At 41.7% G+C, this 26885-nt stretch overlaps 1 protein-coding gene across 1 annotated transcript in view; it reads left to right on the top strand.

The window, feature by feature from the left end:
- The window catches only part of LRRC1 (leucine rich repeat containing 1), a 135490-nt gene that overhangs the window by 103160 nt on the left and 5445 nt on the right, over nt 1-26885 (top strand). Inside the window, exons 5-11 of the mRNA XM_040473781.1 lie at nt 1808-1864; nt 2148-2211; nt 2855-2929; nt 6012-6156; nt 8300-8418; nt 9914-9997; nt 19833-19948. Coding sequence (XP_040329715.1) covers nt 1808-1864; nt 2148-2211; nt 2855-2929; nt 6012-6156; nt 8300-8418; nt 9914-9997; nt 19833-19948 — 660 coding nt within the window. The remainder of the gene's footprint in view (nt 1-1807; nt 1865-2147; nt 2212-2854; nt 2930-6011; nt 6157-8299; nt 8419-9913; nt 9998-19832; nt 19949-26885) is intronic.

Raw genomic sequence — 26885 nt, forward strand, 5'->3', positions numbered from 1 at the left:
TGTCCCAAAAATAAATTAAAAAAAAAAAAAAAAGTTGGAAAAAAAAACAAAACAAAACCCTGCTTTTAAAGATGCGTTCGAAGGTGCCTGCTGGTAACGTTCGTAAAGCAAAGGACTTTTTCCTCCTTTGTTAGTGTATGTCTCTAGTGCATCGAAATTGGCATGAAAGTAATGAATGTGGAGTAGATAAAATGTCAATTCATCAGTGATTGTTAAAATATAAATGTGAAAATAGCCAAATGACTCCCACCTCCCTGATAAAACTGGCCACGAATTACATGGAAACTAAAAGCAAAGCCCTGTTTTTTTTTGCTTTTACTGAGACTTTAAAAATGTACTTATCATCCTCATCCACAGGTTGCTTTTGGAAATAGATCCTGGCTGGTTCCCTCTCCCCCCACCCTTCCCGTTCTCGTTCCTTCTGCGTGAACACTCGGCCCGTGGAAAGTAAAACTACATTGCTTAATCTTCCCATCAGCCTACATCTCTTTTAACAATGTTGGTATTACATTATAATTATTAGTAGGGATTTTGATTAAAAAATATATTGTGAAGAGTTTTGTTTGCTTCCACTCTGTGAAAAATACTCCATTTTCTAAAATTGAAGGAGATACAGAATGTGTGCATTTCATCACAGAGTTAAGACACATTTTCAGGCAAACAGTCTTTAAATATGTACATGCACTCTGCCAATCAAATTTACATTTTCTGATGTTATGAAACCAGCTTTGTTAGTACCCGTGACTCTGGCTTTTAACGTTGGAAGGAGAGTGGAGGATTAAGGCAGATTAGAGTGTCGGCATAACGTTTGACTCCTTGTGTTCTGTGCGCTCACGCATAAAAGTCCTCCAAATCTGGACAGTGACTGTGGTGATGTGAGCAACAGCTTGAATTTTTGCTTGGTGTGGGGCCTGGTGGGGTAATAGACGAATCGTCCACCTTCTGAATCACTGAAACGGTAACATGTGTCAGCGCTGATGTCCCCTGGGTGTGTGAGGTTTCTGGTGCTGCGGAATTGCCACTGCCTGGGAAGGTTCGACCCAGATAATCAGTGTTAGAGGAAAACATCTGTCTCCTTTCACCGTGTTCCTAACAGGCGTGGATTACACCCGAGAGGCTGGAGAGTCTGCAGAAGAGAGCGCCACTTTCTGGGGTTTAGTAAGAATAAAAGCAGCACTATTACAGCTCCCGTTTACTGAATCAGCCTTGTGTTCCAGGCACCATGTGAGGTGCGCTATTACCCTATCCCTGATGCATTTAAATGGCTGTCATTTCCATAGTGTTGCTTCCTGGTGCTCTGTGAACTTGTGATCTTAAGTAGAGCACGTGGGCCCTCTGGACCCAGAGGCCCACTGCTTTCAAACAGGGATGGTCTTTTGCTAATGTTTGGAGGAAGAGCACTGACCTTTGTGAGATTAAAGGCACTACTGTTTTTATGGTAACGGCACATTTTCGACATTCTGGAGTCTGGAAGCACATATTCGACTTCTATCTTGGTCCTGGGTGTGACTGTCTTTAATGACTAGTGAGTTTTTTTTTTTTCACATATGAAATGTACAAGTATTTAAACGAGGGTGCCTTACATTGATGATGCTACTCTTTTTATTTTAATATTAAAATCTGGGAGTAGAGAATATGCTTTTTAATGGCATTTACAGATGGTTATAGATCTTTTTCCTCCTGGGAAGATGTGACATAGAAGGTTTTATTAAGCATTGCTACTTGTGGAGTGTATGTGTGGGGAAGGAGAATGGGAAGAAGAATCTTAGGAATTTTGCTTCTATGTTTTTCTTCTGTTCATTTCTAGTCTTTATAACCTGGCTTCCCTGGAACTGAGAGAGAATCTTCTCACATATCTTCCTGAGTGAGTCTTATGGGGAAGATAAGAGGGGGTTTTGTACTAAATGAATTTCTTCATGTATCAAAAAAAAAAAAAGTATTACAATACTTTGTCACAAGGAGATTCTGTGTCTTTTGGAAAGTTTGGGAGATGCCTGCCTTCCCTTACTAGTTTTTCCTTGGTAATATTTACTGCCATGCAATCCAAATGAGTCTTATTTTTGGAAACTAGTCCAAGTGAGGGATACTGTATTGCTCAGCATTTCTAAATACTCTCTAAGAGTTCCTTTATTTCTTTTTTTAAATAGCTCTCTTACCCAGCTGCGGAGACTAGAAGAACTTGATTTAGGAAACAATGAAATATATAATTTGGTAAGTCTGTATTAATGAGAGATTGAGATTTAATTTTGTCCTCAGATATGATCAAAATATACTTCAGGGGAGATCTGTAGGGATATATTTCCACAGACACAGCTTGGCAATACTAGAGAATGTGGTCCAGTTCACACACAGGTTGAGAATTATGTGGGGGTGGGGAGGGTCAGTATTAGATGTGATGCGTGTCAGTGGAAACTACCGGCATTCTTTTTTTTTTTTAAGTTTATTTATTTATTTTGAGAGAGAGAGAGAGAGAGAGAGAGAGAGAGAGAGAGAGCATGCGAGCGAGCACAAGTGGGGGAGGGTCAGAGAGAGAGGGAGTAAGAGAGAATCCAAAGCAAGCCCTGTGCTGTCAGAGCAGAGCCCGACACGGGGCTCCATCCCATGAACCATAAGATCATGACCTGAGCTGAAATCAGGAGTTGGACACTTAACCCACTGAGCCACCCAGGTGCCTCCCACCAGCATTCTTGGAGAGTTTGGGGAGTGTTTGAAGGATGGGGGACTTGTATTAGAGAAGTACCAACTAACCTCCTCTATGGTACCCATTTATTGACTGTTGAAGTAGGAATCTTTCTGAGTGGAAGAGTAATAAACATTGGATCTTTGTTATCATAACATTATTTTTTTGTTTCAGCCAGAATCAATTGGAGCTCTCTTACATCTAAAGGATCTCTGGTTGGATGGAAATCAACTGTCAGAATTACCTCAGGTAAGTGGTGGTTTTACATTGTTTCCTCCAAATAATAAACAACCACAACCGCCACTCATGCATTCCCTGCTTCTGCATGAGATTTTCTAGAAGAGGGATCTTGAAAACCAGAAACAATGGTTGAAAAAGCACATTTGGAAAAATATATTGAGCACTCATGCTACACTGCCATAGAAAAATCGAAAGCCTCAACCCATGATTTCTAAAGATAGCAAATGTATCCTTTAGTTTGTGAAGTCTGTATTTTATTTCATCCTTGCTCCCCATGTGGCCTACCTCAAGCCCAGTAAATTTGTAAATTATCAGGACCCCTGATTCTTGATGGTATCCATTTCTGCCACTCATTGTGATGTGCCAAATGCTTTGGGATGATTGTGACCACATTCTGTACTGTAATAGTTGATCTTAAAGAAATGTTAAAAGCTTTTATTTAAATTTTTTGCAAATAATGCTTATGGTTTAGCTGGTATATCAGGGTGTTCAAGTTCCTACTATTACCAAATGTAAGAACCATGTTCCAAATGAAATGGAGTCTTACATGGATTTCTAAATACATAGTCCCCTTGTGGAGCCCTAATAAGCAGTCTTGCCTTCTGGTTACATGAGAAAGAAATGTGAACCAACAAGTGCAACAATAAAAAACAAGCTTTTTCCCCTTATTTAATTTAATAATTTAATTGTATTACTGAAATTTGTTCTTGGATATATCTTATAGCCAGTCTTTTTTTTTTTTTTTTTTTTTTTGAGATAGAGAGACAGAGTATGAGCAGGGGAGGGGCAGAGAGAGAGGGAGACACAGAATCTGAAGCAGGCTTCAGGCTCTAAGCTGTTAGCACAGAACCTGATGCGGGGCTTGAACTCCCGGACAGCAAGATCATGACCTGAGCCAAAGTCAGATCCCAACTGACTAAGCCACCCAGGCACCCCTCTTACAGCCAGTCTTTAAAGTCCGGGTATATTTCATGATGGTTTAGGTGCTGATATTTTATGTGTTTGAGAGAGAGAGAGAGAGATAATTTTAAGCAGCCTTCACGCCCAGCACAGAGCCCACTGTAGGGCTTGATATCACGACTGTGAGATAATAACCTGAGCCAAAATCAAGAGTCGGACGCTTAAACTACTGAGCCACCCAGGCACCCCAAGGTGCTGATAGTTTAAAGCCAATCAGATGCTTAGGTGTCTGCTCAGTCATGTGAAGCAGGTGTGACGGGGCTGTGCACTTCATGAGGAATGCTGTATTAACACATGGAGTCTGACACTAGGAGAAAGTACTCAGTTCTGTGGTATGGTTGTAGTTTTATAGCACTGGACTTACTATGACCGCACAACTAAGGGAAGTAAGGAACTAATTGGAGTCTGTTTCTGAGGTTTTGCTGTGTTTGAGGAAAGGAGACCGGTTAGCAACTGAAGGTTTGATTAATACGGAGATTTCTCTAGGAAATCATGCAAAATCCTGGTTGAGAGAATTCCAGTTACTTTGGGAGTCAGAGGATGGGGAATAAAAATACCATGAGGTTATCAGGAAAGTAACACACCAGCTCTGGAACATGATGGGGAAAGAATGTATGTGTGTATAGATGTGTGTAAATGATTGTGTACAAAATGCCACATCTCGAACACAAATTAGAACTCCAATGATCTTGTTGTAAATGGTTAAACATCTCATTCATCCCTCTTTAGAAACTTCTGTTGGGACACCTAGGGTGGCTCAGTCAGTTAAAAATTCAACTTTGGCTCAGGTCATGAGCTTGTGATTCGTGGGTTTGAGCCCTGCATCAGGTTTTGTGCTGACAGCTTGGAGCCTGTCGCTTGCTTCAGATTCCGTGTCTCCCTCTCTCTCTGTCTCTCCCCTGCTCGTGCTCTGTCTCTCCTTCTCTCTCAAAAATAAATAAACATTAAAAAAATTTTTTAAAAAGAAACTTCTATTAAACCAGGACTCAACGCATCAGAGAGTCTAAATAATCGGAATTATTTTCCTATTGTCATTTCCTATTGTCAATGCAAAACATTGTTAAGAGGAATTAATGAAAAGGTAGAACAGTGTCAAGGGTCAGGCCTGAAATCAATAGAAATGCAGTGTGGTTTCCTCCAGACAGGAATTACAGGGGCGGGCTCACAGGATGTGTATTAGGTAGGAGAGGAACTTGAAAAAGTAGATCAGACCAAATTAAGTATAGATTGAAGGATTTGTACTTATGTAGGCATCAAGGAGCCACTAGACATTTTAATTTTTTTAGCGGAAGGGTGGTCTGATTACATGCTTAGAGCTAGCTGCGTTTCCAGGAGGGAAATATGGAAACAACAGTCTATAGCCCAGACGTGGACAGGGAGTGTCTCACGGTTGGAGCTAACTGTCTAGGTGAGAGGGGGAATTTAATGTAGTGGCAATGGGACCGGAAAAGTGGAGGCCGTTATAAAAGAGAAAATATGTATTTTGTGAATGGAAGGTAAGATACCTCTTGAACAGAACACTGGACTCCTTGAGGTTCTTTCTCCACTCCTTGGATGGCCTGTTGTCTCTGAAAGCAGTACGCTTGCTTCTGTCTTCTGTCAATGGTGAAGGTGTCAGTGGGTCTGGAGGCCCCAGTATTGCCGGGGTGCAGTCACATTGTTGTTTGGTGTAACAGGTACTACTGGTCATGGGAGATAAAAAGGAGATGGTCTCTTAACAGAGAAAATCTCAGGGTCACCCAGAATTCTAAGCTGCTTACCCAAGGGATTGATTCTAAACCTGAAGAACTGGATTCCAGACTCCTTTTGTTTTTTTTTAATTATGTTACCCTACAGTCATTTGTCCTCTCTTGGTGCCAGTCTCTTCATCTGTTAAGTGAGAATGATTCCTTGCCTGCCTGAAGTTGGGGAGCTTGGCATCCCTCCCAGCTCCGTGTCTGTGATTGATACAGCTTCCCGTTTTCATTGGAAGGGGGTCTGGAAATTCACTCCAGCCTCCTCCTATAGATAAACACTAAGGAAACATCCTCAGCACTGCTTTGGGAATTGACTGTGAAAAATCCCTGTAAGAAATTCCTCTGTACTGTAGCAGGGTGAAGCATGAGTCTCTTTTTCTGTGTCACTGGTGTAGGAAATAGGAAATCTGAAGAATCTGCTGTGCTTAGATGTCTCTGAAAACAGGTTGGAGAGACTTCCTGAAGAAATCAGTGGCCTGACTTCGTTAACAGATTTAGTCATTTCCCAGAACTTACTAGAAATGATTCCGGATGGCATCGGTAAGTATTGAAAGGAATTGCCTTCTAAAGATGTTGGCTGTTGTCTTGAGCCTGTGGGACTCACTCCTTTGATCCTTTGGTCACCACTCTCAGATGCTGGGGATGGGAGTCCTTTAGTCTCCTTGTTTATTTGTTCTTAAAGAAGGAATGCAAAGAATGTTCAATACAATTGAAGTTTCTCAGTATGCAGGTATTTCTGTCCTCCTGGTTTGGTAACAGTTGTACCTGTTGTTCCTTCTAAGTGTCAACTCATCTATTTCACCCACATCTCCTTTCAGTGATTTCCGTGGAGATTAGTCTGAATAATAGAATATATTTCAGGCATGTGAGCAGTCACTGAGAGATTTCTCCATGAGCACCCTAACAGTTTATGAGAAAGTAACCCTGACCTTATGCACGACCTAGGGAAGAATGGTGTGCTTGGGTTGAGCCTTTTATAGTTCTTTGAGAATAATCTTTTCCTTTAACCGTCCTATGCTGTTTCCTTTAAAAAGAAATTAGTCCAGACGTTTCCTTTACCATAAAGGCATGCAGTTCAGCTTGAGAAAATAAACGCAGAGAGGATATAAACAGACACAGACCAGGAGCTCCACCATAGCAAAGCCACTTAGAACTTGTAAGAAACTACCTTTAACCAAATAGTTAACATAGGCTTGCTGTCTTTGACCTTTTTTTTTTTTTTTGACTTTTATTCAAAATATCAAGGGAAGTTTCTGAAAGTTTTTCAGTAATTGGAGAAGCTATATGACAGAGGACCACTTCCTTTCTGCTATTTGGTCAAGATGAAAGCAGTAAGTGATAATAGCATCTTGGCAGGAACACAGACATTGCCTTTTGCTTCAGACTGGTTGGAAAATTGATGGGGACTTTGACTCTAGGTAGAGATGTTGGGTGAGAGTGATACATGGCACCCGCAAACAGTTTGTAGGCACTGGGGACGTTTAGTTGCTTGGCATAGGAAGTAGGAGGTGTCCGATGGCTGACCTCAAGCACCTGAAAGGCTGCTGTGGAGAAGAGAGGTCAATGTGTTACATCTTCTAGTTCAGGTGAGCACAAGGAAAAGATCTGAGAGAAATACTGGCTACAAATTAGTTTGGGCTGCTTAGTGAAGGGATGGGAACCCTGTCAACTGAAGTGTTCAAAGAGAGGCTGCAAGACCACTTGCCAGAAAACTGTTAGGGAGACTCCGTTGGGGGATCTATCGATTCAATTCAGTGTGCCTCTCCTGCCAGTGAAAACAGTTGCAAAGCCTCTGGGGACAGTGTTAGTAGGTTATTGATGATGCTAAATAAAGAGCTCAAGAATCCATTAGTTCTCCTGCCTTGCTCTGTGACCACACACAAGGCAGGTTAATTTTTTCAACATGTCCCTTTCTCCGGCTTGACGTCTCTTTTAAGATACAGGCTGTTTTCTGATTTTACTGGGGACTGTAGCATCATGCCAGCCTCTCTCAGTAGATAGTGAGGATGTCTGCTTTGTAGCTTCATTCCCTTGAGTTATAGTTGAACACGAGAATCCAAAAGCTTTAGGCTTTCCTTCACTCAGTGGGGATTTTGAGGATGCTGTGGTCACTCCATTCTTCTTTTCCATGGCCTGCGGGCATCGCCAGAAAGTCTAGTCTTTATGCTCTGAGTGAAATACATTCAGTTCTTCATGTGGCTTTTCAAAGATTGCCATTTTCCTCTGCATACCTAGAAACACTTCATTGTAGGAATCTTCACTGAGGCATTTTCATTCATAGGTGATAGAATAAACTGTTGTTTTTCGTTTTTGGTGAGGACGATTCTTGGAGTACAATGAAAGCCTCTCTCCTTTGTACATGATACATTTCATGTTCTTAAAGATGCATCAAGAGCTAGCTGGTTGTTTTTCTGTGAATTTTCCGGCTTTGATACAGTATTTTTATGTAATGACTTTTAAAACGATTTGTTTCTAATTGCTGACTGTTTCTGATGTTCTGATAACATTTAACTCTCAACCTTTAGTGATCTAAATGTGAATGATGTGGTTTCACAATGTGAAAAGTTGGGTGAGGAAAAAAAATGAATAAGTGTTTAAAACAAGAAAGAACAGCAGGTAAGAGATACCAAGTGATGGTTAGGAAGACAGTTGTAACTAATGAGTTGAAATAATGCTTTTCCAGGAAAACTAAAGAAACTGTCTATCTTGAAAGTGGATCAGAACAGACTCACACAGTTGCCTGAAGCAGTTGGAGACTGTGAAAGCCTCACTGAATTAGTTCTTACAGAAAACCGGCTCCTGGTGAGTGTGGCTTGCACGTTCAAATGGATGCAGAGAGTGTGCTTTCTATACGTCGAGACTTAGAAGGGTAGATTCTACTTACAATTTGGGTGGGCTACATGGAACTTTTCTCATGTTACATCTAAAAAAGGGACTTGTAAAGCAAATGCATGACATAAAGATGATTGGCTTTTAACCTGCTTCAGTGAAGAGAATGGTATTTAAGCTCCCCTTACAGAGGTTTCCAGGGAGGTGCAGGAATGAGCCACTGATGCCTCTGCCATGGTGTCTGAGGACCGCCAGAGCAAACGTTCTCTCAGGGCTCTTCGAGTAAATGGAAAGAGAGAGAGAGAGAGAGAAGGGGAGAAAACGGTGGTTGACCACGGGGTGGAGGGTGGTTAGTGTGAGTGCTCTCTGGAGGACTGGGTGTGGGTCTGTGATCCTACCCCGCCCTAGAAATTGGGGATGGAGGTGGCTGCAAGTGCCCCTGCCTTGGGCCGGGCTTCCCTTCCTACCAAGGGCAGAGCTTTGGCCTACACCACCTACCAGGGGCAGTCTCGCTTGCTCTCACTTCCTGCCACTTCCTCTGCTTTCCATCAGGCGCTCATTTATTACTTCATCTTCTCCTTTTCCTCTTCTTTTCATCGTCTTGTAGCAGCTTTTGCTTCAGTTTACTTGCCTACCTTTCTCCCTGTATTTTATCCCTGTATTTCCTACCCTACTTACCCTTCTTCTTTTTCCTCTTCTCTTCTCCTTTTTTATAAAAAGTATAAGTAATGTTCTTGAGGTGGAAAGAGCAGAAAAAGCATGAGTGGGTAGGACACAGAGCTGGTGGGGGAGCCTGGCCACATCTCTCCTCAGGCAGCCTCCTCTGGCGGCTGTAGTGGAAGTGACCTAACCTTCCCATCCTACTTTGTGGTTTCAGGCTTACAGATAGTAATCACAACACTTATAAAAATGGTATTCATTCACCCCTGGCTTGCATCAGAGTGTTGAAGCTCCCCCCTTCATCAGGGTACTGCCTGGCTCCTATAGTTCTCTGTGCACCCCACTCCTCCCACCCTGCTCACCTTGTTCCTGTTCCCATGCTGCTGTCCCCGTGCCACTCACGGCACCCGTGCTCAGGGTTCTTCTGATTTCCCCTAGCCATCTGGCTTCCAGTCATCCAAGCCATTCTCCCACTGTGGTTCTCCAAGGTGCAGATAGTTAAGGGATGAATCTTGAGGTGCAAATTGTTTAACACTGAGGAACATTCATTACCTCTTTGCTAGGTATTTCTCTGTTCCCAGGTCTGTCCCTTTGACTTCATTTTATTGAAACATATTCCTGTTTTAACAAAAATGCACAATATTTCATTGTACATCTTCCAAATGAGCTTTAATGTGTCTGATATTCAGGAAGAACTGCTATGTCTCTTGCTGGATGAAATTATATTCTTTAAGTCCTTGAGAAGATCTGTTTTACTGTGAGTCACGTCTCTGAAAATAAATTAATAATTAAAATGTTATTTTAACAGACCTTACCTAAGAGCATTGGAAAACTTAAGAAGTTGAGCAACTTGAATGCAGACAGAAATAAATTAGTGTCTTTACCAAAAGAGGTATGTGCTTTAAAAAAACAATAATAATTACAAAGAAATAACAGCATATATGGATCAGAAATATCAGATGTTTTAAAAGACTTAATGTGGTGCTTTTTAAATGTTACGTACTCTCATTTGTGGGCACAGAGGTGGTCGGAGGAGTTGTATCAGAGAACAATCATCAGTAACATTAAAGAGAGTAGGTGGGTCCAGATGACTCTGAGCATTGTTGAGAAAGGTGAATTGATAGGATTTTAAGTGCCAGAAAGGGAGATTTGACGTTTCTGACTGACATATAGAGAATGGTGACACCATTTGGGAGTTTAGCAGAGGAGGAAGTAGATGACGTTGGGTCTGAGTTTAAAGTGAAATTAAACCACTTCCTAAGACATTGGAATTATAAAGGTGGACCTTGATGCAACCTTTTTACTGGGCAGAGACTGATACTGGGCAGTGTTCATGTCCAGGTGAGAGTGAATGAACTCTTCACAAAGGCATTCACATAGAGGAATGTGAATGGGAAGCTATAGCCAGACTCTTAGGTGTTTGTTTTTTTGTTTGTTTGTTTGTTTGTTTGTTTGTTTGTTTTTGCCAATGGTCCAACCAGAAGAAGAGACCATCACCATTCACTGTGGGGAGTAGTTGTGCAGACTTAGAGGCATGTAAATTCTGGGAAGGGAGGTGGAAATGCTGAGAATGAGAAGGAAATTCAGAGCAGATGCAACAGAGAAGTATTTAGTGTGATGTTTAACAGAAGGCTTACCTTCTACTTGGAACTAGGAGAATTTGGAGATGAGGAGTACTGAGGTTGATTTTTTTGTTAGCCATTAGCCTGAAACCCCGTTTCAGCCACCCTTCTGTCCCCTGTCAAATGTTGGTGGGCCCCCCACCTCCTTTTGCTAGGCCTCACATGAAAAAGTGTGGTATCGTGTGATATGATCCCTGCCCAGGCAGAGTGTCCTTCCTATTCCTGTCTTGACCCTTTCCTACATCTCCCTTGGGATGATTTTAAACCTGCCATCCCACCAGCCAGAACCGGTGGGGTTCTTATTTCCCTAGGACCCTTCTGAACTTGGTCTGGTTTCTCTTTCCTCATCTTCACACTGTATCCTCACTGTCCCAGTCATCTGTCTGGGCAAGACGGCCAACATTCCTGAGGGGAAGCATGGCAAGTATTTGTTATAAATTCGGCCATATTCTGACCCACCCTTACTGTGAGCACCAGCACTTGAATGAAACTGTTCCCCGCAGAAAGATTTAAGTACATCTCTGCTAAGCTGGACCACAAATAAGAGATTTTGCTCATCAGACATTTTGGTTTCCACCTCACAGTGATAAACCACAACACAGAGCTGATATTCTGAATGTTGATTTTACTCTTGTTGAATGGGTAATAGACCAGACCCGTAGTCACGTGGCCAGAGAAGTAGGAAAGATTTAATTCTTGCTTTCTCAATGCCACATACTGTAGCCAGAGTTCTCATGTTTGTTAACTCACTGAATCTTCATAACAGGTGGGATCATGAGGGAAATTTTCTCATTTTAGAGATAAAGAAACTGAGGCCAGTGAAAACTTTTCCTTAGCAAGCCTCACATAGCTAGGAGTTGGTAGAATGGACACTAGAGATGTGTCCTGACAGTGAGCCCACTGCTTTTGCACAGGCCAAGAAAGCATGACCACTCAGGTGATACAGATTTGGTCTAGCCTGTTCATTGGTGTGCCCTTGAGTTGGTAAAGAAAGGTGAAACTATCTGTAGTGTGGACATGTTAGAAAATTAATACATTTTAGGAACACGTTCAAAGTCAGTGCCAAAGGGAGCGGTTGGAAGTTGAATGGCCATCCCCAGTAAGCTTCCCCACCCAGCCTGTCTTCCCTGTCCCTCTCTTCTGGTTCTCTTTTGAAGGACCATTCTTTACAAAACTTTAACATTTTATTTGTAAAATTATTGCTATCATTTCGGCATCCGTCCTCTTTACATTCTGAGAATGAAACTTGCACTCAGGGTTCAGAGATTATGCCTACCACATGCCGTGTCGTGTGTCTGTGTAAGTCTCTTAGAACAGCTTTTCACAATGTGGAAAGTGAACATGGTGTGAAAATAGTCCTGGCTTCAAAGCATTTTAGTTAGCTGTCACGTGGTATCTGTTCTATATGAAATTGTGGTTGGTTTTCTGGCATGTAGAGTTTATAAAGGAGTAAAGTCTGTGCCCCTTCCTTCAGGTTCGAGGTAAAGCAGAGAATGTTTAAAGCAGAATCAGCTCTTTTCTGGAACACCTTCACTAGTGACTACTCATGCAAACTCACCTCCCAGAGTAGGAAGATGCCCTGAGCCCATGTGCCTAATTCTGCTGCGGGTTAAAGTTTGGTGACCCAGGAGAAATGGCTGAGTGCTTGTTGTTGACCATTGTGGCTGAGCAGCCAGACCACTCAAGTCCTCCTTACATCGAAACATGTCACGTTGGTCTGGGCAGCACCACTGCACCATGAGTCTCTGTGCAGTGAGTGTGGTAGGCCCTGTGACCGTGTGTGTGTGTGTGTGTGTGTGTGTGTGTGTGTGTGTGTGTGTGACACCGGGTGGGTGACAGAGGGGATGGGCCTTGTGCACTTGCTCTGCCTCCAAGCTTGATACCATTTGATCATATCCTATACTTTCCTGATTGGAGTCTTCCCTTTCAAAACTTGACTGCTTTCTCTTGAACAATGAAGTTGCATGCATGACCTATCTAAACTACAATGCTGACCGATTCAATGTATATGCCAAAAATCCATAATTGTTTTAATTGCTGTTGGTCTGGTGTGCCGTGTGGTTCTTCCTATTTTTTGCCTTTCTTTAATTTCATATTATTGTATATTGTCAGTTTTGTATAGCACAGCTCCTTAGTCTTTTGCAGCATTTATTTGTATTTTGTTTTTTTCCCAAATGAGGGGAAAGTGTTTGTACTGTGGGTCACAATAATAGATTCTGTTTGTGTTTTGTGGTGTTATTTGTAGTAAACATTTGCAAATCAATGAATGTCTCTTATTTTCTTAATTGTTAGCTGCTTGGAAATTTAGAAAAGTCGGGTAAACTTGTTATCTTGTAAGTATTGTTCAGACCACAGTTGCATCTCTAACTTCCATTTTGCTTTTTAAATGCATGAAGATTCAAATCGACTGACTGCTTTGTGTGTTCATCATTGTAAAATTTTGTACATTTTCCTCTAAACTCAGGTTGTTTTTTTTTTCAAAATGACTGCATGGCCTGGAACCTTATTTTGTTATGTGTTTGTCAGATTTGTTCAAACTATTCTCTGTCAAAAGAATGCTTATCTGTGAGTTACATTTTAAGTTATTGAGAAATTCTGAAAGACGTAATGTGGCAGCTCATGTGTCTTCACTAAATTCCGGTTTGTTGCCACAATTCTCTCTCTAGTGGAAAGGCTAGATGTGCTTTATTTGCTACATGTAGCATGCTTCCGATTTTTTCAGCAACTTATTTGTGTCTTTCATTTCTCATCCTGTTGTAGAAGCATGAACGCTTCTGGGAAAAGAAGTCTCCCTAAAAAGCTCATGTTTTTGAAGAAGAGACTGTGTTACATGATCATGGGCAGACAGGGAGTTGGTTTATGTGCGATCGTGGGTATGATGAAAGAGAGCCAGCAACTTTATAACATTCCCCAGCCAAATCGTACCTTTAAACAACCTGCCCCAGCTAAAGAGATCCTGGCCAGAAGAAATTGAACATGTGTCCAAGCTTAGAATCCAGTCTTTGGTCTCCATCAGGAAAAAATGAAAGTGATCTTGACTCCATCATATGTCTACAGTCACATGAGACAAGATAGGATTGGCAGATCATTCATCAGAGCTTTTTTTCCCCCTTTTTTTAAATGAGGCAATCTCTCAACATTAATTACCCATACATATTGTTGTGATTTTCATAAGTATCTGTGCTGACAGTTCATTTTTGTGGATAGTTTTCTGTCTTCTTACTACCATTTAATGTAAGCTTCCATCATATTCTGAAATTGATTATTCATCAATAAAAGAGATGAGATAAAACCTAAAAATACTAGAATAAAGTATAGTTGGCTATTGGATATCAAAATGGAGAAGGCATTCCTAAACTTGAAAGAGGAAGTAGGTTGTAAAAGAGACCACTGATTGATGTGTCTATGTGAAAATTAGATTTCTGATGGTCAAGAAGGTAAAGTCAGCCTGGGGGCAAGGGGACATTTATAACATCACAACCGAGGGAGGTCTCTCCTTACTTTGCTTGAAATCCTTCCAGATCATTGAGAAAAAAGATAGTCCCGCTAGGAAAAAAGCAGACAAAAATAAAAGCAAAGAACCCATCATAAGAAACAATAAGTGATTCAGAGAATTAAAAATAGAAATGGCTATGCACATGAAAAAATTTTTAGCCTCATCAGTATTCACAGAAATGTTAGTGGAAGCTTTTTGACCTATCTTATTTCAAGATTAAAAAAAATAATAAGGATACCAAATGTTGGTGAGGGCATGGGAAAATGTATATTGTCCTAGAAGAATAACTTATTACAGGTTCTCTGGAAGGGAGTAAAGTAATAGGAAAACCTTTAAGAGTATTCATACCCATTGATTCTGGAATGCTACTTCTAGGGCTTTGCCCTAAGAAAACAATTATGGACACACATTAAAATCACGCCCAAGAAGATTTCTCACATACGTAGAGGCTCACAGGTGACATGTGCCACGTCAAGCACGTACAGGGGCAGCTAACCTGTGCCAGGCGCTGTGTTGAGGGATTTCCTGCATATTTTTGTCTGATTTTCACAGCAGTTCTATGAAGTGTGGGTGAATCATGATCCACATCCAAGAGACTGTGAAAGTGAGACTCAGTGTAAGGAACTCACCCAAGGTTACACGGGGAAGAAATGGCAGAACCAACTAGCCATGTCTAATGTGGGAGCTTTGCGCAGTGATCTGTGAGACTGCTGGAGAATGAAATACTTACGTAATCAGTAAAAATCCTTTTAGAAGCATAATGACGTGGGAAGACGCTCTTGGTGTCATATGTAAACTGAGGTGCTGAAGATCGAGCGTTGGTCCTAATTTTGTTGAAGTGTATATACATAATCAAGTATATGGCAATACTACTAAAAGATTGTACTTCAAAATGTTCATACTGATTGTCCCTTTGTGATAGAATTTGATCTGAGTTATTTTTTTTCATTGTGCTTTTGTGTGTGTGTGTGTGTGTGTGTGTGTGTATGGTTTTTATTTTCCAGTCAACGTAACTTACTGTTTTATAATTAGAAAAGAAGAATGCCATAGCTATTAGTGGATATTTTGATGTCAGTGGCCCAATAATTCAGGAAGTCCCAAAGCCACATGATTTCCAAAATATTTATGAAATAGGAACATTCAAATAATATGCCACAGATGATGATGGGAAAGATAAAAACAGTTTTTGGTTTCTAAATTACGCATATTATTACAGCTCAAATTATATTTTGACCAGATTTTGCTTATTGTACATTTTCCTTTTTGCCAGTGAAATGTGGGTTCCATTCTGTTACATAGAATGTTAACAGGCAGATACTGAAGGAAAATGAAAGTTTCTTCACACTTAGGGCAGGCATTCAGAAAGTGGAATATAGGTAGACCAAGGGTGACTAATAGAGGCTTTCACTTTGAATCTCTGAATGTGATTATCTCCTCTAGAGTAATGTCACCTGTAGGTAGTAGTTAATACCTAGTGAAGGCTGACCTGGCTAAAGGTTTGCTTGGTGAAGTGCAGGTCCCATCTCCTTCAGATGGATTATATCGGATCCAAACAGGGAAGGAAAATATCTGCAGTTAAGGGACACGGAACAGCGAAACAGAGGTTCTCAGCTACATTCTGTAGTTCTCCAAGTCCTACCCCTTGTATTCTGGGAAGGTACTATTATGTGGTTTGAGGAAGTTTAAAAATACCAGCTTCCTACGTAACTGGTAATAAGTTACTTAAACAGTGACCCTGCTTCCCAGAATTCCTCAGTGACACAGGCATTTCATCCCCGTGACCACTAAGGACCCTGTAAACTCTGCCTCCTGAGCCCAAGAGAGAAAGCAGAAATACATTTGAACAATATGTATAACGCAATACTGAGCTCATGTTAGTGCTTCACTGGCATTACAGTCATGGTGTATTTATCACGGTGACATTTTGTCGCTGTGGTGCGTGGTTGGGGGAGAGAGTTTGAAGCTCAAGTGTGTTCTGGGGAGAGCTCACCAGCATCGGTACACTTCCAGCAACTTAGTACGTCGGTGCTGTCTGCACTCGCTATTTGGATCTGGGGCTTTCGCTTCTTGAAAAGGCCGTAACGCTCATGTTTATTTGCCAGCCACATTTACTAGTCCAGGTTCTATGATAGGTGCTAAATTTTATTTGTGGTTTCATTCAGTTTAGCCCTGATTGTTACTTTTGGTTAAAGACCACAGAACACATGACGGAAGCTAGATTCCAGCCCAGGTCTGTGTGATCTCAAAGCATCCACTCCATGGCACCACTTCCCTCCCTAAGGTCTATAAAGAACTGTGCCTTTTGAGTTATGGTTTTTACTGCTTAACATTTTTTTCTAAAAGCCAAAGGTTCGTGGCATGCCTTCCTGGCTGATTTGGAAAGAGGTCTCTGTGTGACTGTTTGCCTGGGACAGCATGTGCCTCTGAGGGTGATGAAGGCATCCCCAGCACGCTCTGCAATAACACTTGCTCTTTGTTGGCATTGTTTTCTGAAAACCTTAGACAATAGAGATCAGGAGGTTACTCTGCCCGCCACCGCCACCGTGACAACCCAGAGTGCCTAGAAGGCTCTTGAATACAATTGCTTTCTACCCCTTGAGGTCTCAAATGGGTATAAGATTAGAATGGGACAGGAAAAAGAAAAAAACAAATAAATGAGACTATAAGCACAGGAGACAGCTCCCACACTCCAGTGGAAGTTGACACTATTTCCCCCCAAATACTTGAGTGTTTACTTGTCCAAAACTTTCATTGCTCTAACAACGATTAGAGCCCTCTCTGACCCATTGCAATTAGTTAATTAATTTTTGTAACAGATAATATATGTCCATGGTACAGATTGAAAACGTTCACATGGTGTAGTATTAGGGCCCCCAAACAGATATCCTACAGGTGGCTGGAGCAGTGGACAGCTTCATGACAAAGCGTCCCAAATTATGATGCAGTTTCAGCTCTGTACACTGCTCCGGGAGTTTTATTTTGCCACTGTGAGGGTTGTGTATGTGAATAACTGATATCATCTGCTTTGGCTCCCTGCAGTACGGACAAATCTTATGTCTTCAAAGCCAGGCCAGGATCGTAAGGGTGAGGGGTGTCCAGCCTCAGCCTCGGGCTGATCTGGAAGACCTTCCACATGGCATACAGGCCCACCGCTGACCCCAGTGCAGATACCCCTCCACATGGAGCAGGGCCACGGGGGGTTCCCTTCCATGAGGGGCTTGGGTATTCCTGCCCATGAGTAGATCTCTTTTGGGCTCATCTCAGTTTATCAGAGAGAATCTAATCATGTCAATCCTCTGAAGATTCACAGTTTTGAATCCTTGCATGGTATTCCTGGGCATCTGAGTAAAACTGATGATTGATTCCCTTCCTCAAGGGAGGGAAGAATGCCAAGCCCCTCAAAGATCCTGTTGCACCCCTCTTTTAGGACATGATATGGGGGCCCTATGTTTATAGAAGCTAAGAGAGGACACTCTAGTGTTTTCTAGAGAAAACAAGAGTTGTTTGGCTTTCATTGCTACACATAGAAGCAGGCACTAACTTTAAGCAGCAGCCTTTCACTAGTTAGTAAACAAATAAACATTAACTGTATAAACATGTCTAAATGAGAAAAGTTGGTAGGTAGATGGGATGGGTACGGTACTTGCCAAGCACCCTGGTTATATGTACGTGCACGAATTAAACAGCTTGGTGAAACAATCTGTCAGAGGGCCTGTGTAGACCATAATTACAAAAGAAACGCAGAGAGTGCTGCATTGGTGTGGACCGGTGGGTTTTGGGAAGACATGATGATGTAGAGGATGTTTAGCTAATATTGGATGATTGATAAGATTTAGAAGGACAGAAAAAATAAGAACATTTCTATAGGAAACAGTGGGACCCAGATGATGGATTTTATTTTTATTTTGTTATTTTTAAAAATTATTTATTTTGAGAGAGAGAGAAAGTGTGAGAGAGTGCAATCAGGGGAGGGACAGAGGGACACAGAGAGCAAGTAGGGGAGGGGCTGAGAGAGAGGGAGAGAGAGAATTCCAAGCAGAATCCACACTTGTCAGCACAGAGCCCTACACAGGGCTCAATCCCATGAACCGTGAGATTATGACCTGAGCCAAAATCAAGAGTCAGACGCTTAACTGACTGAGCCCTCCAGGTACCCCTAAAATGATGTATTTTAGAGGACAGTGAAAGCACCAGTTTTGCTGGGATGGGAAATGTGAACACTGAGAAAGAATGGGGACAAACTAAAAGTCTTTCCACATATCTGGGTGTTTTCCATTTTAGATGGATTTTCATGTTTCCTTATGTTTATTTTTCTTTTACATCCACTATGGTTAAATACTGTGGTTAAATGTATTATCTCAGAATCTTTATATGAACTCCTAAGGGAAGCCATGATAAGATTGTTCATGAAGATAATTATGTAGCAATTTCATAAATATGCCTTCTTCTCTTTGAGATACATACATACACACAACACGTGTCATAGGAAAGGGCATAAGATGTGTTCAGATATCACTGAAGATGCAAGTCTCTTGCCCCTCCTCAAGTGGGAGGCTCTGGAGTATTTTTCCATGTGTTCGAGAGACATCAATAGGTTCCTTCATGAGCCTTTTCTCGCAGCCGCCCTGGGTGAGGATAGTGAGTACAGGGAGAATGTAGTTCTGTATGGAGTCCTGAATGTTGTTGTGTCTGAGATCAAGTTGTGTTTCCACCCTCTTGGTCCAGCTTTCCTGACCATAGGAACCAGAGCCAATTTGTTCAAGAGGATGATTGAATTCTTTTGTGCTTCTGTTCTTTTTTGAAGACTAGATCCAAGCAAAGCTCAATTACCTTTGAATCGCTTACTTTAAAAATAAATGGTAATCAAATTTGGTGTGGATACAGATAGTGATACACTTCTACCCACATTAGTTTTACCAGATTAATGTATGTATTTACCAAATTCAATTTTTGCTAAAATAGTGTTAATTTTGCAGTTGTCAAAGGAAAACGAACAATGAATTTACCAAATTAAGTTGTGAATAACCGAAAGCTATTAAAAGATGTATGGTGCAAATTAGTGTACTGTGTCATCTATCAGATGTCTTTTTTTCTCCCTCCCTCCCTTCCTCTCTTTCTTTCTCTCTCTCTCTCTCTCTGTTTCTTAAATGAACTGGAACACTGGGAATACTAAATTTAATATAATGGGCAGGTCTTCAGAGGGGTGTATATGGATCATCCTTGGCCTTATTTTTGAAACTTAGAATTTTCAGTCTCCCATATTACCGAACAATAATTGTCTGGACCTGTGTGGCTTAGTTAACATATTTAAAAGACGCGGTTGCATTAGATAGCAGTGGAAAATGACTTGCATTTCAGAGTGTAAGTTTTGAACCGTCCTGTTTCTTTTCGTGATTTAATTTAGGCTCTCTGAGTTTCATGTATTGCAGAGATTTTTAGGACCTTATTGGACTACTTAGTACTTTGTATGATTTAAATTAATCATAGTTGGTCATCAGTGTCATTTTATGCATCCTTCTCATGCCATTTGATAAACAAGGTACTCCACTCACACCACCATCTTCCAAAAAAACCTGGAAAAAAAGCCTGTATTTTCTTTCTCATTGTAGATTGGCGGGTGCTGCAGCCTCACCGTGTTCTGTGTGCGTGACAATAGACTGACTCGGATACCTGCAGAGGTGTCCCAGGCAACAGAGCTTCATGTCCTAGATGTGGCAGGGAACAGGTAAGCATGTCCTGGTTTGCTTTATTTGAGAAAAAGAACCAAATGTTCATGCACCCCAACCTTTGCCATCTTGCCTTTGCACCGTCTTCTAGAATATATACTGATGAGTCGAATGACCCAGGGCCCAGGAAGTTGTTAGTCTGAGAGCAGGGACAGTGGATCATTGGACAGATGAGGGACAGTAAGTGTGGGGCACTTTGAAGTTGAAGTGGACACTTTTGTGGAAATGCTTCTCAGAACAGCAGTATGCTGATGTAAGGGAGACAGCACTGTGTGAGACCTGGGATACTTGGGTTTTACTTCAGCTTTTATAGCTAGCTTTTGTACGTCATCGTGAGCCTCTGAGTTTCCTCATCTGAAGAATGAGCTTGAATGAGTTTGAACGAGATTTGAACCAGGGATCTTGATGTGCTCTGCTGGTGATTCTGAACCCCCTGAAATTGTAAATAAAATTGTATCCGGGGATGCTTTTCCGGCCAAAGGATAACACAGCTAATGTCAGAATCACCAAGTGATCCATCGTCTGTGATAAAGTGAAGAGCCACCTGACGAGTGTCCCCAAGGTCACAGCAGTGCATTTCTCAAGTTCTGGGGTCAGAGGTCATGGTGGACTGCTCACTGGTTTCTGGAATATGCCTTCTCTTCACCTTTGTAAAATACAGATTTGTTTCAGTCATTCTGTACTAGTTTCATCACCTCGGATGGTACACGTGCTTTCTTTCCCCCGAGCCTAGACCAGCTACTCTTTCTAGCTGGGACCCCCTTCTCTGGCTCCCACTTGTATCCCTCATCGCTCATGCTTTCATTTTCACCAGGGAGCCTTCTTCTCTTGGAGCCTGCTTTTTTTTTTTTTTCAATTCTCCCTAACATAGCACTCAGCACCGTACGATAAATGTGTGTGTAACCATATAAACCTAACAGTGCCTGAAGTTAAATGTGGCACCTGTGTCACTGTGCCATTTATCCCTGCACAGTGCCTGGTACTTACAATAAAAGCCTGGTAAATTCTTGTCGCCCAAATGAAAATGTTAAAAATGTTAGTTTTGTAGAGTGAATAGTAGGCCACTGCGAAATGCCTTGTGTCACAGGCTTCATCACCAAAGGAATTTTAAAAATGCTTTTGAGTATTACATAGTCAGATGGGAGAAAAAGTGCTCAGCCAGGGCAAAATGATCACTGATTCTGAATGGTAGATAGCAGCAGTCTGAAGAGTGTTTGGAGAATGGTGTGCTAGGTGCTGATTAGCTAGTCACTGAGGTCAGGCACAAGCCACTATTTTTCATTCTGGCTAATCCATTGTAGATAATGGTGCTAATAAATTACAGGACACAGTAGGCCTCAGGGAATGCCCACCGTTTTCAAGTTAGGGCTTTCAGGACATCTTGATAGATTCTTAAGACCACTGACCGGTTACTGGAGACTCGGGATTAATTTGAGTTGAATGTTGACTTTCTGCTGGACTGAGTCCCACGCACAGTGTAGAGCTTGGGAAGGGTGGTTCTTCCCCCACCACCAGCAGCAGGAACTCGGTGACTCCAAACCTTCCCGGATTCTTGTCACGCTGGTGAGCATGAATTTACATCGCTAATTCTTGAGCAGAATGATGGCTCTGATGTCTAAAAATTGCTCTTCACAGGAGTGAAGGCTCTATTCTCTAGTTCGCAGGAGGGAAAGTTAAATTTTTATTATGTTTGGGCTGGGGTGGAGAAAACCTCATTAAAAAGTGCACTTACATAGCTGTCGGCTGAGTCAGTGAAGTGTGTCTTTTAGCCCATGTATATATGGATTCATAACCAAATTTTAAACCTATTAAAATATTTAATTACTACTTATTTTAAGTATTAGTATAGAAACTAATAAAAAAAAAGGCTACAATGTCAGCTTTTTAGCTTGCAGAAACGTTACACCATGGGAAATCCTGCCACATGGGACAGAAGTTTTTGCCTCTTCTCTCAAGCATATAAAAAAGCAAATGGCACAGAGACTGCATGTTAGTTTCCACAAACTTTCTTTGACAAGTTTGATGGAATAATAAAATGCCACTGGGAAACTAAGTATCCAATCTTGTACAGTAACAGAGAAAATGTCTTTTTTTTTTTTTTCAACGTTTTTTTAAATTTATTTTTGGGACACAGAGAGACAGAGCATGAACGGGGGAGGGGCAGAGAGAGAGGGAGACACAGAATCGGAAACAGGCTCCAGGCTCTGAGCCATCAGCCCAGAGCCCGACGCGGGGCTCGAACTCACGGACCGCGAGATCTTGACCTGGCTGAAGTCGGACGCTTAACCGACTGCGCCACCCAGGCGCCCAGAAGATGTCTTTTATCATCAGCTACCCATGGACACAGAATACACATTTCCTTAATTCTTACTCTTTCCCACAGGACTGTCCACCAACTACACAATATCTCTGGTATTTTGAGGATCTCTGAGGAGGAATAGTAAAATACTAGAAACAGTGGAGGTCAATGGGGGAATAGTTTGTACCTTTGAATTTTATAATCCAAAAAATTAAATTTAAAAATACTAAAACAGGGGCACCTGGGGCACCTTTGGCTCAAGTCGTAATCTCATGGTTTGTGGGTTCAAGCCCCATGTCGGGCTCTGTGCTGACAGCTCAGAGCCTGGAACCTGCTTTGGGTTCTCCCAAATCTCCCAAAGAGATTGTCTCCCAATCTCTTTCTCTCTCTGCCCCTGACCTGCTCACGTTCTGTCTCTCTCTCTCAAAATAAATAAACATTAAAAAATTCAAAAATACTAAAACATTACCTCACAGTTGTTAGAATGGCTGTTATCAATAAGACAAGAGGTAACAAGTGTTGGTAAGGACTTGGAGACAGGGGAACCCTCTTGCTCCATTGATGGGAATGCAGATTGGTGCAGCCACTAGGGAAGGCGGTGTGGAGGTTCCTCAAAACATAGAGGAACTACCCTATGATCTGGCCATCCCATTCTGATGTATGTCCAAGGGAAATGAAAACGGGATATCGAAGACATATCTGCACCCCCATGTTCATTGCAGCATGAGTCACAGTAGCCAAGATATGGAACCAACCTAAACACTGTCAGCAGATGAATGGATAAAGAAGTGAGAAGGAAGGAAATCATGCTATTTATGACATGGATGGACCTTGAGGGCGTTATGCTAAGTGAAATAAGTCAGACAGAAAAAGACAAATACTATATGATCTCACATGTGAAATCTAAAAACAGCTGAACTCGTAGAAATAGAGAGTAGCATGGAGGTCACCAGAGGCTAGGGATAGGGGAGGAAGGGAGGTGTTGATAAGTGGGTACAAATTCCCAGTTATAAGATGAATAATTTCTGGGGACCTGATGTCTATCATGGGGACTGCATTTAATAATACTGTATTATATCCTTGAAAGTTGCTAAGAGAGCAGATCTTAAATGTTCTCACCACGCGCACACACGCACGCACACGCACACAAGGTGGTAGTTATGCGAATGGATGGAGGTGTTAATTAACCCTACTGTGGTAAGTCCCTGGGGAATATATGAGTGTATCAAATCATCCCAGGTACACCTTAAAGTTGCACAGTGTTCATGGCAATTATAGCTCAGTAAAGCTGGGAAGAAATCTTAAAGACAAAACACAACACGGCAGTGTGGTTATACCGTGGAGTACTAAGCACTTAAAAGGATGAGATGATCTCTCTGTGTAGTGACACAGGAGGCCCATGGTACTGAGTAAAAAGAGCAACTGTTGGGCATACGTAGTACTCTCATTTTTGTTTTTAAAACAACATATCTGTGCAGTACACCCAAACATCAATACCAGTTCCCCTAGAGGAGGGGTGGAGGCCTGAGGTCACAGGGGGCTTTCCCTTTAGATATTTCAGTTACTTTTTCCTACCGATCATGTTCTATGTATCTTTAAACATTTTTGGAAACTCTGCTTAAAACTAAAAATTCCAGCAGGAGGTAAAAGATGAAGCATTCCATTGTAAGACGTATGCAATGATAGGTTAAGTCAATATTAAATTAACCAGTCTAGCCATGTTTAGTTGTCAAATAAACTTGACAGTGCAGTCGCTACAGTAGTGCAGAGATAGGGAAGGTCACTTCAGGTTGATTGGTCGTGGATTTAACTGGAAATGAGAGGCTTGGCTCATGGTGTGGTTATTCGTTTGCTGTAGTCCTTATACCATTGATGTAAATAGTAACCACAGGCTTTTTATTTTAGGGGGATGGGGCCCTAAATAAAACACAGAGATGTGGACAAATAGGACAGTGGTTTCTTGTGTTGATTCTGCAGAGTACAGAAGGTACCAGAATAAACCAAAAATGTATTATTAACTCCTCTGGAAAGCAAGAATACACACACACACACACACACACACACACACACACACACACGCACACACACAGATGGGGCAGGGTGTGAGGATCTCTAAAAAAAGAGCTTTTTTCTTTTTCTTTTTAAAAAAGTTTTTTTTAACGTTTATTTATTTTTGAGAGACAGAGACAGAGCACAAGCAGGGGAGGGGCAGGGAAAGAGGGAGACACAGAATCCAAAGCAGGCTCCAGGCTCTGAGCTGCCAGCACAGACCCTGACATGGGGCTCGAACTCATGAGCTGTGAGATTATGACCTGAGCCCAAGTTGCCGCTTAATGGACTGAGCCACCCAGGTGCCCCTTTTTTTTCTTTTTTTGTCTTTGACACTCTGAAACACCCTCCCTGGGACGCTTGCCAACGAGCTCATGTGTGGTGTGTGCTCGGCTGGCAACAGCCGTGTTCAAGCTGGCACTCTGATTTTTCACAAGGAAACTGGTGTTCTAGACAAGTCACTAATCTTACATGGCTTGGTTGAATGTCATTATTAAGATCTGTTATTGTAGAGTCTAGTCATTTATTTCAGCCTTTACCGTGATTTGTCATCCTTACAAGCTGTTATTTATTATTGATGCTCTGTTTAGCCTTTTATTTATACCTTTGGTTTAGTACTTAGCTGCAAAGCCAGTTATTCTTCTAAGAAGGTACAATGACTAGGGGCTCCAGGGGCTCCAGGATCCAGCTTCGGCTCAGGTCATGATCTCACAGTTTGTAAGTTCAAGCCCTGCATTGGGCTCGCTGCTGTCAGCACAGAGCCTGCTTCAGATCCTCTGTCCGCCCCCCCTCTGCCCCTCCCCCACTTATACTCTATTTCTCAAAACAAACAAACAAACAAAACAAACATTAATAAAAAGGTATGGTGACCATGTTTGAGTATCTGTGTTCTGTGCCAGTTTTAAAATCTTAATTTTTTTTTCCTTTATGCCCTCATGATTAAGAAATTTAGAGGCACTAACCGTAGATATCGTGCCTAGACTCTAAAACTTGAAACATTTCTAAAGAAGTAGGAACAGACATTCAAAAGAATTATCCTTTTGTTAGTAGTAAAATGAAAGACTTTGAGGTACTTGAAGCTTTCACAGTATGTTAGGGTAGTCTTAAAATCCCTGTCACCAGGCCAGGCAAATACATGTCTCCTGTCTTTAACTTCCTTGCATTTGAGTGTATGTGTGACAGCCTTTGGGCAGAGGCAAGAATAATTTGTTGTATAAGCAGAAGAGATTTCACTTTCTATCTCCTTCATAGACCCAGCACCTCAAGACAGTGAGTAGAGCTGTAAAGCCTCTGCTTCCTTGGATCCCCTTGGGCGTCCTTCATGGTATAAGCCCATCACTGCCCTTGGTGGATTCTGGGATTTAAAAGTATGTATTTCTTTCTCAGTCAGTTTGGCCCTTATTAGTGAAATTTTGTAGTGTACAATACATAGAGACTTTTTTTTAATGTCTGTTTTTGAGAGGGGGAGAGAGCGAGTGAGCAAGGGAGGGGCAGAGAGAGAGGGAGACAGAATCTGAAGCAGGCTGCATGCTGTCAGAGCACAGCCTGGTGCGGGGCTCAAACCCACAAGCTGTGAGACCATGACCTGAGCCGAAGATGGACACTCAACCAACTGAGCCCCCCAGGCGCCCCATTCATGGGTACTTTAACGTAAGCAGATCTCATGGATGCATTGACACTGAGGTACAATTCCACTGACTCAGTACTGCACCCAGTACATATGTGTGGGATGGACCAGCCTTTGCGGGACTAATTGTTAGGAAAAGAAACTATATTGTTGCCTGCATGACTAGTATATTGTAAATATCATGTGCAATACATTTTTCTTGTGAAAAGTTTGTCAATAATACATTCGTTGTTAACACTCTCGATGCACTCTTTGATCATTTTCACTTCATTTGTTAAAATAACCAGTCTGTGCTTACATTTTATTTAGATAGTTTTATAATATTGGAGTGCAACTTGTCTTCATATCTCTACATAGAGTTCACATTAATTTTCCATAAGCCTGTCAATTCAGAATGGCATCTATGTCTGAAAATGCAGCATTAATCTGTTGGCAAGATGTGTAGGTAGATCCCCCACATGTGTTAACTGGAGATAGGTGTGCAATATCATAAAAGAAAGAACCCCAGCAATATATGCTGTCATAGAATTTCTGATGGTATTACTGAGCCAGGGATTTCTTTTAAGAAAATGTTCCTCATCTTGGAGTCCTCAGAATGCAGTCACCTCATTATTGTCCAGCCTATGAAGACCCTGCCAAGATTGTAATTTAATACATAGAGACATCCTCAGAGTAAAAATACCTTATCAAATACAACCTTAGCTTCTTTGCATCTGAAGTTTCTGGTACCTAACAGAGGTTTGGTTATTTTCATCATGCACCAGTAGGCGTGTGTAAAGCATTGGTTTTCACTAAAGCAGCTTTTTCACCCCTCGCACTGTTAGCGTCTTGGGCCTGATAATTCTCTGTTGTCAGGGCTGTCCTGTGCATTATGAGATGTATAGCAATATCCTTGGCCTCTACCCTCTAGATGCCAGCAGCACCTCCCAAAAATGTCTGCAGACACTGCTAGCTATCCCTA

The sequence above is a fragment of the Herpailurus yagouaroundi genome, unplaced genomic scaffold, assembly GCF_014898765.1.
Source record: "Herpailurus yagouaroundi ecotype Mexico unplaced genomic scaffold, PumYag 139, whole genome shotgun sequence".
Classification (NCBI taxonomy): domain Eukaryota; kingdom Metazoa; phylum Chordata; class Mammalia; order Carnivora; family Felidae; genus Herpailurus; species Herpailurus yagouaroundi.